Raw genomic sequence first — 14,668 nt, 5'->3', positions numbered from 1 at the left:
TCCCCAGTTTACGCGAAGTCGAGAGTGAAGAGAAGATCGTGCTCTCATCTTACTATGCTAAAAGGTTCCTTGGCCGAAACAAGACCCCACCAGACGGTGAAATAATAAGGGTGGGGCTGGATGATCCTCACGGCTCCAGAGAAATGGCGTGTCAGGTAAGGACCAACGCCCATTCTCCTGAGAGCCGTTCGGATCATCCAGAAAGTGGGACATACCAAAGCTTGGCTGTCCTACGGGAGGGACTCCGTCTGGTTCTGTAATCTCTGCGATTCCTTGAGGACTCGCTGGAGAACTCGTCTACCAAATGAAGCCTCCGCCGAGGCAAATATGTCGATCTTATAATGTCTAATGAAGGGAGATGGGGAGGCCCAGGTGGCCACCCGACAAATATCAGCAATTGGAGCCTGGGTGGCCCAAGCTGCCGAAGTGGCTGCACTTCTGGTGGAGTGTGCCGTTATTCCGCTAGGTACCGGCAGAGCCTGGGACAAATAAGCTTTGGAAATAGTAACTCTAATCCAGCGGCCAATGGTGGAAGGGGACACTTTGTGGCCTAATGATTTGGGCTGAAAAGAAAGGAATAGGGATTCTGACCTCCTGAAGGGCTGGGTACGCTTAATATAAATGCAGAGGGCCCGTCTTACGTCCAAGGTGTGCCAAAGCTTCTCCCTTTCCCGCGAGGGATTGGGACAGAAGTTCGGAAGTGTGAGTTCCTGTGCCCTGTGGAAGGCTGAGTTGACCTTGGGCAAGAAGGTAGGATCCGGCCGGAGAACCACCCGGTCGGCATGGAAGACGCAAAGGTCCTTCCTCACTGACAAGGCTGCTATCTCCGATATTCGGCAAGCTGAAGTAATTGCCACCAGGAACACGACTTTGAGTGTTAGGAACTGGGGTGTGGATTCCCTGAGAGGCTCAAAGGGGTGTTTAGTAAGGGACACAAGGACCTTATTGAGGTCCCAGGTAGGGTATCGGTGAACTGTTGGGGGACACAAGTTAGTGGCTCCTCTGAGGAATGCCCTAATGCGAGGGTGGACGGAAAGGGAACCCAGATTGTCACAGGCAATGACTGTTGAGAGGGCTGCGACCTGACGCCTCAGGGTGTTTGGGGAAAGTCCTTTCCTCAGACCTTCTTGGAGGAATTCCAAGACGTGAGCGATGGAAGGTGACAATGGGTTGACCCGGAAACCATGGCACCACTTGCAAAAGCTATTCCAAGTGGCATTGTATATTCGGGTTATTGAGGGCCGCCTGGCGGCTAAGATGGTATTAATAACCTGGTCAGAAAACTGCTCCTTTCTTAGACGTTCCCGCTCAACCTCCAAATGGCTAACTGGAGCCACTGAGGATCCAGATGTTGGAGGGGCCCCTGGGAAAGTGATATCCTGTTCGGGGGGATTTTCCAGGGAGGGGCCACCGATAAGTTGCGGAGGTCCGCAAACCATGGGCATCTGGTCCAGTAGGGTGCCACCAGAATCAGTTCTGCTTTCTCGGAGATGAGCTTCTGGATGACTCTGGGGACTAGGGCTAATGGAGGGAATGCATATAGAAGCCCTGTGGGCCAGGGGCAACGGAGGGCGTTGTGATTCTCGGCCCCGTGGGAGGGGTACCTCGAGAAAAACCTGGGGAGTTGGGTGTTGAGCGGGGATGCGAAGAGGTCTACTGACGGGAGCCCGAACATCATGGTCGCCTCCCTGAACAGTGACGGGTGGATGCGCCACTCGGACTGGTCCACCGTGGTCCTGCTCAGCCAGTCCGCCTGGGTGTTTGATTCCCCTGAGATCTGTTCGGCTTTTAGGGAGAGGAGATTGCGCTCCGCCCAACGGCAGAGACGCTCGGCCTCTCTCAAAGCGTATGGACTGGGTGCCCCCTTGTCGGTTGACGTGAGCCTTGGCGGTGACGTTGTCCGTGAGTATAAGGACATGCCGCCCGCGTACCTGAGGGAGGAAGTTGCACAGGGCCAGGTGGATGGCGCGGAGTTCCAACCAGTTTATGCTGCATGCCCGTTCTGCCTGTGACCATCTGCCCTGTGTCGAGAGCGAATGGATGTGAGCGCCCCATCCGGACAGGCTGGCGTCTGTGGTGAGGGTGAGGCGTTGGGGCTCCTTGAAGCAATGTCCCTTGTTGATGGCGGGACTGGTCCACCAGAGGAGAGACGTGAGGACCCTTGAAGGCACCTTGACCATGGCCTTTGAATTGCTTCTGCCGGTCCTTTGGAACGGAAGCAGGAACCACTGTAGGGATCTGGTGTGTAAATGGGCCCAGGGAACAATGGAGATACATGAGACCATTTTTCCTAATAATTTAGACAATTCTAAGAGTGTTACCTTTCGTGCTCGTCTGATATGTTTGACGGTTTCCTGGATGCTAAGGAATCTTTCCGAGGAAAGGAAGACCTTCCCTTGAAATGAGTCAATGACGGACCCCAAGTGGGTGATCCGCGTAGATGGTAACAGTTGGCTCTTTTGCCAGTTAACTAGGAACCCATGGTCTCGGAGGGCAGAGAGAGTAGCTCTGATATCCTTCTCTGCTTGGGGTCTGGAGTGAGACAGGATGAGGATGTCATCCAGGTAGCAGTCGAGACGAACCGGGAGGTTCCTGAGGTGGGCCGCCAGAGCCGCGAGGACCTTAGTGAAGGTTCTTGGGGCAGAGGCCAACCCAAAGGGAAGGGCCACATATTGGAAGTGGCGGTGGTTGTAACAGAACCTGAGGAATTTGGAATGGGAGGGCCGGATTGGGATGTGGAGATACGCCTCTGAAAGGTCTATAGAGGATAGCCAGTCCCCCTGCCTGATGCCTAGTAGAATGGACTGTAGGGTGTGCATCTTATACCTGCGGTGGATCAGGTAACGGTTAAGGCGTTTCAGGTCTAGAATAGCCCTCCATCCCCCTGAGGATTTGGGGACCACGAAGAGGTGGGAGTAAAAACCTTGCCCCCGCTGGGATGGTGGGACGGGTTGTATAGCCTGTATGTTGAGGAGATGATGGATAGCTGAGTCCATTAAGTTGCGTTTGGTGGGATCCCTTGAGGGAGGGGATGCCATAAAAAATTCAGGGGGGGACGCTGGAATTTGAGAGCGAGACTGAGTCTGATGGTGTCCTGGACCCAGGCATCGGAGGTGGAGGAATCCCATCGGTCGGCGAAGTGCTTGAGGCGTCTGCCAATGGGAAGGGAGGGACGGGATCTATCTGGTGCGCCGGAAGGGCTTCCCTCCTGAACCCCTGAAGGGACGCCTGTAGTTGCCGCCCCTCCTGTTCCTGTCGCCCGGATCGGCTCGATCCTAGGGCTGGAATGGCCGGAAGGAGGGGGGTCTTGGATACCTGGGCGGGAAGGGTGACTGGTAAAAAGGCCGAGAGGAACCTCTCCGAAATGGCTGAGGGGCTCTTGACTCTGACCTGCGAAAAAGTGGGGGAAGGAATTTTTTCTTGCTTCGGGTTTCGGCTAGTAATGGCTCCAGGGTGGTGCCAAATAGTTTGTCCCCTTTGATGGGGGCAGTGGCCAACTTAACCTTGTTTTTTACATCCGCCTGCCAGTGTTTGAGCCAGAGCAGGCGGCAGGCTGTAATATGGGAGGTTATTGCTCGGGTGGAGAACTTAACCGCGTGGTAGGTGGCGTCGGCTGAGAATTCTGCCGCGGCCGTCAGTTTGGTGATGTCCTGATGTGCCCTTGTGTTAGAGGGGGGGACATGCTGCTTCAGTTGGTGGAGCCACCGGATCGAAGACCTGGTGAAGAAGGAGGCGGCCGTAGCCGATCTAATGGCCCAGGAGTCAGCTTGGTGAGCCCTACTTAAGGCTAGTTCGGACCTCTTGTCCTCGGGTTTCAGGGCCTCCAGGGGATCACTGGGGGAGGAGGAGGATGCTAAGCCCACGATGGGCTCATCTACCTCGAGGGAGTTAAGCAGGTTGCAGAAGCTTGAATCGAGGTTAAAGAACCTCTTGTCCTGGCTGGATGGGGCAGGAGGAGCCCTTGTGGAGTCCAACTGGTTTGAAACTAGGTCGTGAAAAATGGGTGGGGCCGGAATAACCTCTGCCTCCACCACGGGCTGTCTAAAAATGGTGTCCTCTTGTCCTTCTGCCGGGGAAGGGAGAACCGGGGGCGACTGTACAGACAGGCCAGATATGTTCTTGGCCTTGAATAGGAGCGATCTAAACATGTGTGGCTTGAATAGACCCACAAAGGTGGGTTGATCGGGAATGAGACCCTCGTCCTCAGACATGTCCCCTTCCATAGGATCTATCTCAGATAGGGGCTCCCCGTGGTGCGTAGACCCCCATTCAGATTCCCCCTCCTCCTCCCTGAACTGATCCAGGTCCTCTATGGCCTCCTCCAGTTCCCCTTCTGAGAGAGGGCTGTCCCTCTGTAAAGGTACCTGACCACGAGGAGGGTCCGATCTAGGCGAGGACCTGACTGATAGCGACTCATGTTCGGGCGCCATCGAGTGGGGACCGGACCTGGGCATCTGCTGAAGGCCCTTTGCAATCCCCTGGCGGATGGCCCATTCTATCCATGCCTGCATTTGTGCAGGGATCTCGACTGTGGCGGTCTCTTCCTGGCGCAGACCAGCGGCCGTGGGCGTGAAAGTAGCTTCGGGCGTCCGTCTGGTCGTTGGACCGGGGACCTGGAGAGGGAAGAGCAATCTGGAGGAGGGGGGGGTCTGGAGGTAGAAGGAATGGAGAGTGGGGGGGGCTGGAGGCACCGGTTGTGACTCTCTAGAACGCCTGTCAAATTCCTTCTCCAGTGCCTTATGACGTCTTAGGGCGTCTCTCTGAGAGGCCTTGGAAGGTTCCTTAGAAGCTTCCTTAGCCTGTCTGCGCAGGTGGTAGGACTTAGATCTGGCCTTCAAAGAAGGGCCTCTAGCGGAATTGTCATCTGCCATTTTAGAAGTAAGGGCTGTAATAATATCTAAAGGCGGTTGGCTCGCCAAGGGTTCGACCTACAACAAAGGCCGGGAGTCCTTTCAGCTGGCCCGCGCCCCCTTTTGGAATTTACATGTATACAATCTATAATATTATTATGTTATAATTATTAATATATATATACGTATGCGTCTAATTAAATATATAATCCAATTAGTATTGGAAATGTGTTATAATCATATATTGATAAGATATATATATATATATATATTTTCTTAAGTTTTCGCGGGCACTTACATGTATGGCCTTCAGCTTTGTTGGGTATTTTCCCACGTCATAGTAGTGGTGCTGAAACGTTGCTACAACTTTAAAAGCACTACTATGACGGGGAAAATACCAACAAAGTGAAGGCTATATATATATATATATATATATATATATATATATATATATATATATATATATAATTTAATTATATATTTCTTGGTTATATTATTATTATTATTAATTTTTATTTATTTATTTATTTATTATTATTATTTTGAAGAGATATCTAACTCGAAAGCTGGTTCAGTGCTCCCAGGAGGGAGTGACCCCAGAGGTTGATGCTAGATATATTCCAATTCGTCAAATGAACGCCTGAGGCTGAAAAGGAGGCCTCTGGCAGCTGGAGCTCCCAGGCAACAACCGGGAGGGATAGGCTGCAATACTATGCCCTGAGCGCTGCTGCGGAAAGCCAACAATTGTTTTATAATGCCCAATACAGCTCTCAAAGGTAGAAGGCCTGTGAATGAATCTAGTAACTTCGCAGCTACAATGAGGCCGGAGAAAAGGGGCGCCCGAGCACGCGGCGGCTCCCAAAATGGCGGCCGCCCACAACCGATCCTATGTCGGGTCGCTCAGAGCGAAGATTTAGAGGCCGAGAGAGGCAGCCAGGCAAGATTTCGCCCCTTCCTGGGGCGATCGGCGCTCATAGTGGGGGAACACCAGCTGCGCTTTGTAGTGCAATCGAATCAGGCCGCTATAAGGGCGGCGTGGAGAAGCGGCAGGAATAAACCGAATGGGGGAGGGGTTGGCGCCCGAGCGCAAAGAAACCGCCCGCTGTTATTCCCCCTGGGGGCGAAGAACGCGCTCCCCTTGCTGACAGTCCACCCCAGATGCGCAGAAGCTAAGGATATAAACAATAATTCAAACCTGAACTAAAAGGGAATACTTGAATCGCCAAGGAGAAACAATTCACACAGCCTATCCTCACGAAGGCTGCTCAGCCTTCAACGACGCAGACTGAAGCACCTCCCACTCTCTGGATGATCTGAACGGCTCTCAGGAGAAGCTGAGAAAACGTTAGGCATAGCAGGAAGATAGTATTATGGAAATGGAAACAACAATATTGGTTGAAGAATCTCCATTTCCTATTTTTTCTGCTCCTATCTAAAGACAACAGATAGAATAACAGAACATCAGTGTTGGAAGGGGCCATGGAGGTCTTCTAGTCTGACCACCTGCTCAAACAGGAGACCCTATACCAGTGGTTGGCAACCGGTGGGCCGGGGACCACTGGTGGTCCGCGAGAAAATTTTGGTGGCCCACAGAGAAATGTCACCCCCAAAGCAATTAATCCAGGCTACGCAGGAACACAAAGCTGCACTGCCCACATGGCCTGCAGGAACACAAGGCTTGCGATGCTTGCATTGGGAACAACACGAGGTAGTGAGGGGAGGGGGGAAAGGGCAGAGGAGGGGAACTTGCCCCACTCATCCCACGCGCCTGGCCTGGCCACCGGGCTTCTTCTTTCCGCTTCTGCTTTTGTCTGCACACAAGGAAAGCTGCAAAAGTCTTTCTTTCTCTTCCCCCAACTCTGCCAGAAATAAGTCTTTGGGACCCTGCAAGGCATCCTGCTCCAAGAGGCTGTGCTGGCAAAAACTCATTTCTGGCGGAGTTTGGGGGAGAGAAAGAAAGACTTTGCTGTTCTCTGCTTTCCTTGCATGAAGCCAAAGTCTCTCTCTCTTCCCCCGCCCTGAGAACGGAGCTGGAAACGGTGTCCTGTGATCCCAAATAAAGAATGATTGATCAGTAGGAAAACGGGATGGAGAGTTTTCCTGCAGACTTTTTGGGGGGATTTTCCCAGGGTCTCTGCTCCGCGGGATTTTAAATTATGAGTTTGGTGGTCCCTGAAGTTGGTGACCCCTGCCCTATACCATCTCAGACAAGTGGCTGTCCAGTTTCTTCTTAAAAGCCTCCAGTGATGAAGCACCCACAACTTCTGAAGACAAGCTGTTCAATATTGAGGAACGGTGGTTCAGCAACTTAAAGGCACTGGATTTGTCGGCCAGAGAAAGTCAGTTCTCCGCATTCCAGCAGTTTGATCCTTAGCGCCGTGTGATGGAGTGAGCTTCCATCAGTCTCCTCAGCTTCTGCTAGCAACCTAGCAGTTTGAAAGCATGCAAATACAAGTAGGTACCACTCTGGTGGGGCTAATGGTGGAAGCAAGAAACCAGCAGCTGCCGGATTAACCCGAATGCGAGGCAAATAGCAGCAGAGAAAATGCTGGTTGATTTTTTTCTGTTGGAGGGTCAGATGATGCTGATCCTCCAACAGAATGCCATCAGCTGCTTTGTGTGTGGAGCTAGTTCGTCCCCTGTAGTGCACGATGGGTAGCACACAAACATGAACTGAACAAACCAGCAATCTTCAGCAGTCAAATTTCTACTCTGTAATAAGATTGCAGATTCCTGGCTTTCATGTACCAATGCCACATGCTAAATAATAGTAATAATGGACCTTGTAAGTTTCCCATGCTCCAGTGATATCATGGGGTTGTCTTTAAAAATGATTCAGAAACCTTAAATGGCACAACATGCAGCTGTTTAAATATTGGAAGAGCAAGGCAGTAGAGCAAGTAACCCTTCTACTGAACCCTAAAATTAAAATATGAATGTATAGCAAACTAATTAAACTGATACAATAAAAACATTTGGAGAGTTTAGAATCTTGGTATGTTATCTGACGTTGCAACATCCATTTCAATATATTTCAAATATCGCAGGACAACCATTCAAACTAACAGGGTAATATCTATAAACATAATTATGTAACATGTTCAAATCATAAACAAAAGAAGTCAACGTAGCCAAATTGCTTGAAAATCTTTTCTTGCTCCATGTCAAGAACAGCCAGCTTAAAAAATTAACCTCATTCACCACTTTAGACATTGGCATTATAAATATTATATGCGAGAACAGTTAAAGCTACCCTGCACAAACCCAAAGAAGCAAACCTTGTGACAATGAGCTCCTGCTTGTGGAGCTGATCGTTAAGAAATTTGGAAAAATAAAAGTCTTAAGTTTGCCTTCCACAACAATTTATTCTGCATGTGAAATTGCAATGAATTTGGGTCTATGTGCCCCTTCTGCCCTCTACTATTTAAATATAAATTTCTATTTTGTTTAATAAAATACCTAAAGACACCGAGACACCAAAGAAAATTCCTGTGTTTTCTTTTGCAATTAAAATTACGAATCACTTGAAAACCCAAAATTTTATTCAGTAGAAAACAACCACCAAAGCTTATTCAAATTTATCTTAGCATCTTGGATGCCAAAGAAACAAGAGGTCAGGAATTAACCTCTCTATAAAGCTGTATAGTATACTGCTTATGGTTTATAATTAGTTCCTTAGGCCTTGACCTCTCCACTTAACTGCTATTTATTATGTCCCTGCATTATAATACATTATCCAGTACACCTTCCACCTTATCTACGTAAATAGTATCATTACTAGATTTCCAATAAGACTCTACAACAGCCTATCATCTGCTCAAAGAGCCTCTTTTGGTTAAAACTGAACATTTTCTTCCTTCACCTTTAGTGCACGCTATCTCATAGTGCATAGCTCAGCAAATATTTTGTGCTGGGCATAAGTAAAACTCTGTTAGAGTAGGACTGCTGCGGAAGCACCTTACTACCTTGCTGCCTTTAAAACATGTGAAATGGCTTATTAGTGTGACTTGACTAATAAGTTCAACCATATGTTAACTCTGCATACACTTTTTTTTTTAAAAAAAGAAAGTCATGACTACCATAAACTAAAATTTGTTGTGAATTATATTTGAGTTCTGGTGGCTTACATGTATACCTCTCTGTTTTCTTAGCATCGATTCACATTGGTTTCTTCCAAAAATTTTGACTTTATGACCTAGTCTAGACCTCTGGATTTCTCAAAAGGCCCCTCATGGGAGCATTAGACATGGCTAACTCTGTCTATATCTGCATATTAGCCAAAATTAATTAAGAGACCGCACTTGGAGCTGAGGCATGTCATGCTAATTTGCATTAATTTGACCAAGAAAAATATAATATGTATTGCTATTGTATACAGATGTTCCACTGCTGCTTTGTAGTTGGGGGTTGGAATGTCAAAACTGAAAATAGGATTGTACTGCCTAGGAAAAAGGAAATTAATCAGGAGAATTAATTAGTTTCTGCAATCTAACGATTTCTTCATTGCTAACACAATTGTCAAACAACCAAACCAATGCCTATGTACATGGACCCACTCCATAATTGGTATAATGAGATGGAAGAATTCATTTAGAATGGCAAAGATATAACCAGTTTCTCACTGTGGAATAGATCATAAATTGCTCTGGTTGAAGTTGCAACTAAGCTAATGCAGAAGAACAAGTCACCCAGTTATTAGGCTATCAGCTTGAGAATATAGCCACCATTTTAAGGAGGCAATCAGAAATAGTTTTGGGAGGTCAAAGTATACACCAATACTAAAGATTTAACAGTGTGCACAAGCTCTCATAAATATCCTTGATTACATATGCTAACAAAATAATGCTTAGGATCGTTCAATGCAAATGGGAGCTCCACCTGACAATTGGGACACCACATATTCAAGCTGATTTTAGAAAAAGAAGAAAAAGAGACATTATGGTTGATATACAACTGATAATAAAATAAACAAAGAATACTAAAAAGAAGTCAATATGTGATTCATTGATGAAAGCAATACATTTGATTATGTAGGCCATGGCATGCTGTGGAACGGCCTTAGAAAAATGTCGCAGAACATGACAAAGCAGATTGCCTTTAAATCAACAAGAGAATAAGACAAGCCTTCTTATTTATTCAGTCTTAATGATGAATATGTATAGAGGAATGCAGGACCAGAAGCAGATGAGCAAAGTTCTAAAATTGGAGAAAGAAACATTATTAACCATATATGCTACTCTGATAGTAAAAAAAATTCAAAAACTCTAGTCATTAAAAGAGCGTAATGAAAATGCGGGACTAAAATTAAATATAAAGGTCAAACGAATGACAACTATTACAGGCTTAGGTTTACATGTTAGCCTAAGAATTATCAGACATTATTGAAATGGTCTACGGCTTCTGTCTTTTAGGATCGATAAGCACCATTAACAGAACCAGCAATCAAGAAATACACTAGAGACTAGCACTTGACAGAATCGCAGTGAAGACCTTGGAAAAGATATTCAAACTTCATGATATGTCTATTTCTGCAAAGATCAGATGGTGCAGGCAACAGTTTTCCCTGTGATAGTCTATGCTAGAGAAAAGTTGGGACTTTGAAGAAACAGGATAAGAAGAGAATTGACACTTTTGAATTCTGATGTTGGGAAAGACTCCTGAGAATACCAAAAATGCCATAAAAACAAGCAAGAGGATCATCAGACAAATCAGACTAGTTTTCTCTTGAAACACAAATAGCCAGGCTCAAATTATGTTACATGAACATATTATGTGAAAACCCAGCTCTCTAGAAAAATCCAGAATGCTGGGACATGTGGAAGAAAAGAAGAGCAACAAGAAGAGAATCCTAACAACCAGCAATAAGGTGAATGGACTTTATTAAAATGGTGATGGGTTCAACTCTTGGAAGACAAAAGGGTGAGGATGAGGATAGATACTTCATTGGTCATTAAGAATCAACACTGTCTTAATGGCAATAACATACATCCAAGCACACATATTAGTGTATGATACTTGATAGTACAATAGGAACCAAAGTTGAGAAACATTTTTAGAGGAAGGGTGAAAACAGTGGGCTAAGACCAGATTGTGGGCTTGGACAGTAATAGAATTTCTCTGTTGTCTTTACATGGACTAAACTTTATTAATCTGAGTACTATAACCTCCTACATTGTTCCGGTGTTAAATCTTCAGTCCACTGCTGTTGGCCTTCCAACAAGGTCTAATGAGTCACTTATTTATTATAAGTTAATAACAATTCGAGCAGGATCTCTCTCCTTCTGGCATATTTTGGGATTATTGTATGGTTAACTGGGTATTTTGAAATTGCAGCCCAAACATAAGTGGAAAGTGCCAAGCTGAGTAAAGCTAATGTAAGCAGTGCTATCTGCTTTTAACTGTTAATTTTCACTTAATAATTGTTTATTTTATAGAGGTTTTTAAAATATGCCACAGTGGAAAAAATATCAGTAGTCAAGACGGTACAGACACAAGCTTACCTTTTTTTTTTTAGCTGTGATGTTCACGTTTACATCTTAATAAGAGCCTCCAATAGCAATCTAATTCCATAAAGCATATTTACCTTGCTTTCAATCACCGCCTCTGTACATGCCTGCAGCATACTTAAATGATGAGCAAAGACCAGAAACTTCAGTTCTTCATTCTCCAGCAGCATTTTAATATAATCTTTTACTGCACCTGCCTAAAATATATAGTCATGTTGGAATCTTATTGTCATTGAGAAAAGGAAAGGCAAAGAGACAACAACAAAATACCAGGTATCTTAAGTTATAAAATAAAACCTTATAAATAAACAATTAACTTCTTCTTTAATATATGTATGTAATCAAATGTAGATTCAGGCTAAGAAAAAGCAAACTATGGAACCTATTGTTATTATATACTGGTTCGTCTACTTCATCATACTGGCTCATCAATTCCTGATTACATGAATTTACAATCTCTTAAGATTTGGATTAAAATATTTTTTGAATGGAAGTATTTCTACTTAACCGTGATTAGGAATTCTTCAATTCAACCAAGACTAATGAAATGTCTCCTGGTTCCCTGCCTATTCAGCAATCCAATATACTATATCCCAAATTATATCCAGAGAAGCTGATTCTCAGAGAATCAGGTTGGTCTTTTGAAGGATTGTGTCATACAATACAAAAAACTAAGAAAAGTCCAGTTTGACTTTGCGATTACCGCTCAAACTTCCTGACATTAATATTTAAGTGCTGCTGCTAAGAATCATTTACTACTAGATAAATGTCAGAACATATATTTTTTATCATACAAAACTTTAAGTAAAATATACTGTTTAAGTACCTTTTTGACAATATATACTAAGATGAGGCAGTTTATGGACAAATTAGAAGTAGAATTTATTTTAGGACTGGTAGGGAATGAAGAATGGTTAACGAAAATCTCCCACAAAGATCTATTCATAGAAACTTTTGCTGGATCTGGGCATCGTACAGATGGAAAAAGATTTCTTTCTGGTTTTCAAAATCTTTTTGTTATAAAAACTTGGATGCTTATAATCAGAATACCACTTTATATTATTTCCAATTCCCAAGGAATACAGGAAGAGGTGCCTTTTTTGTTGTAGCATCCTTTGGAATACTATCTCCCCCCCTTCCCCCAATTAATGTGGTGCCATCCTGACTGTGTTCTGAAGGTCTTTTGAAACATGGCTGTCTTCCAAGCCTTGGTTTGCGTAAGTAGTGTGCCTTCTGTATTTGGGAAGATAAGATGGTTGAATTTGTTCCCCCCAGAGGTTTGGGGTTTTCACAGGGGTGGGATTCAATTGGTGTTACTACAGGTTCGGTGATTATGTTTTGTGTGCGCATGCGGTTGAAAAAACAGCAAATAAAGGACAGTTAAGAGCCTGGGTCGGTGGGTGGGCCAAACAGCAGCAGAAACAGAACCAGTTCGGTGTCTGCTGCTCTTCAGAGCTACCAGTTCTATAGAGCTGGGCAGAACCGGTAGCATCCCACCCCTGGTTTATCAGTGCTACTATCTGTCTTTTGCTGGTATTGTTAATATGCACCACTCAAGAATTGTTGTAGAACTGGGCAGCCTTGTAAATTCAAATAAGTAAACAAATAAAATGAATATCTTTACCCAGCTGAGTGTTATGTCATTAGAAAAAGCAGAGTAGAAATAGCTACTACATTTTAACAACATTCACAAAGCATTTCAGGATTACCTTGGCAATGGCAGTCTGCTTAAACATACGTGTAATTAGACTCATCACTTGGACAAAGTCATCTTTAGTGGAGTCTAAATTTGAAGCCCTCATTAACTTCTCCCACTCTTCAAAGCTAGTATTTAATTCCTGCATAGGAGGAAACAACATTTAGAGGCAAAAATGTGAAAAGGCAAAACAATTACATTGTCTCTGAATCATACCATGTTTTCTCAATAAAGAACAATAGACTCTAACCTTTTCTGCTTAGCTATGTCAATGCAATGTGCAGTCATTGATAAATTCCTATCATGTATGGAAATTTACTAAAAGACTGAGAGAAAAATAACAAAATAGGAAGCATAACTCATTCTATTTCAATCATAAATAAACCATTTTTTGAAAAGTTTAAAACTTGAACACTATTTAAATCAAAATGGCTATATAAATTGTTTCCCAGTACTGTTTTTATATTATCTTGCTAAAATACTTCTTTGTGTACGTTACTCGGATAATGTATTGTGTATTCATGAATACCACAATATTTTAGAAATGTAAAGGAATCAGAATGCACCTCATTGTACTGTTTTTTTTCTGTGATGTGCATATAATGCTGCATGCTTTTCTGAACATGCAATGTAAATTTTATTATTCAAATTTTGGCTACTGGCTATAGTTGCTAGGGCTGTGTGGGCCTTTGGATTTAAGGAGAAAAAGGGGGAAAGATGTTTTGGAATCTGCAAGGGCACTCATCCAGCAACTGCCAAAGAATTCCTGGAAATTACATAACTGCGTTTTCTGCAACCAGATTATCCTGGGAAAATGCATATTTTCTACACTATTTAAAACAGAGCCTCGATCCTCAAGTCCACATTCTATTTATCATCAGCACTTTATCAGAGTTTCCACCACAAGATAATATCCCACTTCCAGTTTAGCTGTTTCTATTAAGTCAGAATAATGTTCTATTTACCTTGTATGACCTCTTATTTTACAACAAACCAGTTAGGTTCCCTATAATAGCAAAACTGAATAGAACTACTCAACCTGTGCAACCACTCAGTGATAACTTTTGGAACATGGCCATGCTTCTGTATACTTCCCAAAGTCATTATACCTATGAAAATAGATCATGATTGACATATTTCTCATCATGCTAATATCAGCTTACTTTAACAGTATTTTTAGGAAGATCAAAAGGTATCCGTTGCCTAATTTTAGGTGGCAATTGTGTTAAAACTTCACTTTTCATTCGCCTAATCATTACGTTGCTAAGTAATTCATGCAGTTCATCTAAATTTGAAGCTCCTCTGCAGTCCCACTGTCGTCTTTTACCAAAATATCTGGAACAAAAACAATAAAAATAGAACAGATAATTTAAAACACCGTAACATTTATTTCTTATTAAATTAGATATATATGTTCATACGAGCTTCTTTCCAAAGAAGACAAATATAATATACCCACGGCATTCATCCAAATCTTCAATATTGTTACGATACATATTTAAGCTAAATAGCAAAGTTATAGTTTAATATAGTGGGTTCAAATAGTACATTTGTTTTGCCTGTATATTTTGTTTCTAATGGTAATAAAGCTAAGACAGCTCAGAAAGTCTCGAGTC

General features: G+C 43.9%; 1 protein-coding gene across 5 annotated transcripts in view; it reads right to left on the bottom strand.

Annotated features, from left to right (window-relative positions):
* Nucleotides 1-14,668, bottom strand: part of ZRANB3 (zinc finger RANBP2-type containing 3) — a 74,214-nt gene that overhangs the window by 27,855 nt on the left and 31,691 nt on the right. For all 5 annotated transcript variants that reach the window (XM_087950111.1, XM_087950114.1, XM_026665391.2 and 2 more), the window contains 3 exons: nucleotides 14,216-14,387; nucleotides 13,066-13,194; nucleotides 11,434-11,553 (listed from right to left, as the gene is read on the bottom strand). In XM_087950111.1, coding sequence (XP_087806237.1) covers nucleotides 11,434-11,553; nucleotides 13,066-13,194; nucleotides 14,216-14,387 — 421 coding nt within the window. The remainder of the gene's footprint in view (nucleotides 1-11,433; nucleotides 11,554-13,065; nucleotides 13,195-14,215; nucleotides 14,388-14,668) is intronic.

This window comes from Notechis scutatus, chromosome 1, assembly GCF_049901735.1.
Source record: "Notechis scutatus isolate UNSWTSFEM ecotype Mainland chromosome 1, rNotScu1.2, whole genome shotgun sequence".
NCBI classification, from domain to species: Eukaryota; Metazoa; Chordata; class Lepidosauria; order Squamata; family Elapidae; genus Notechis; species Notechis scutatus.
The sequence above is the reverse complement of the archived record's forward strand: the minus strand, read 5'-3'. Positions and strand labels throughout refer to the sequence as shown.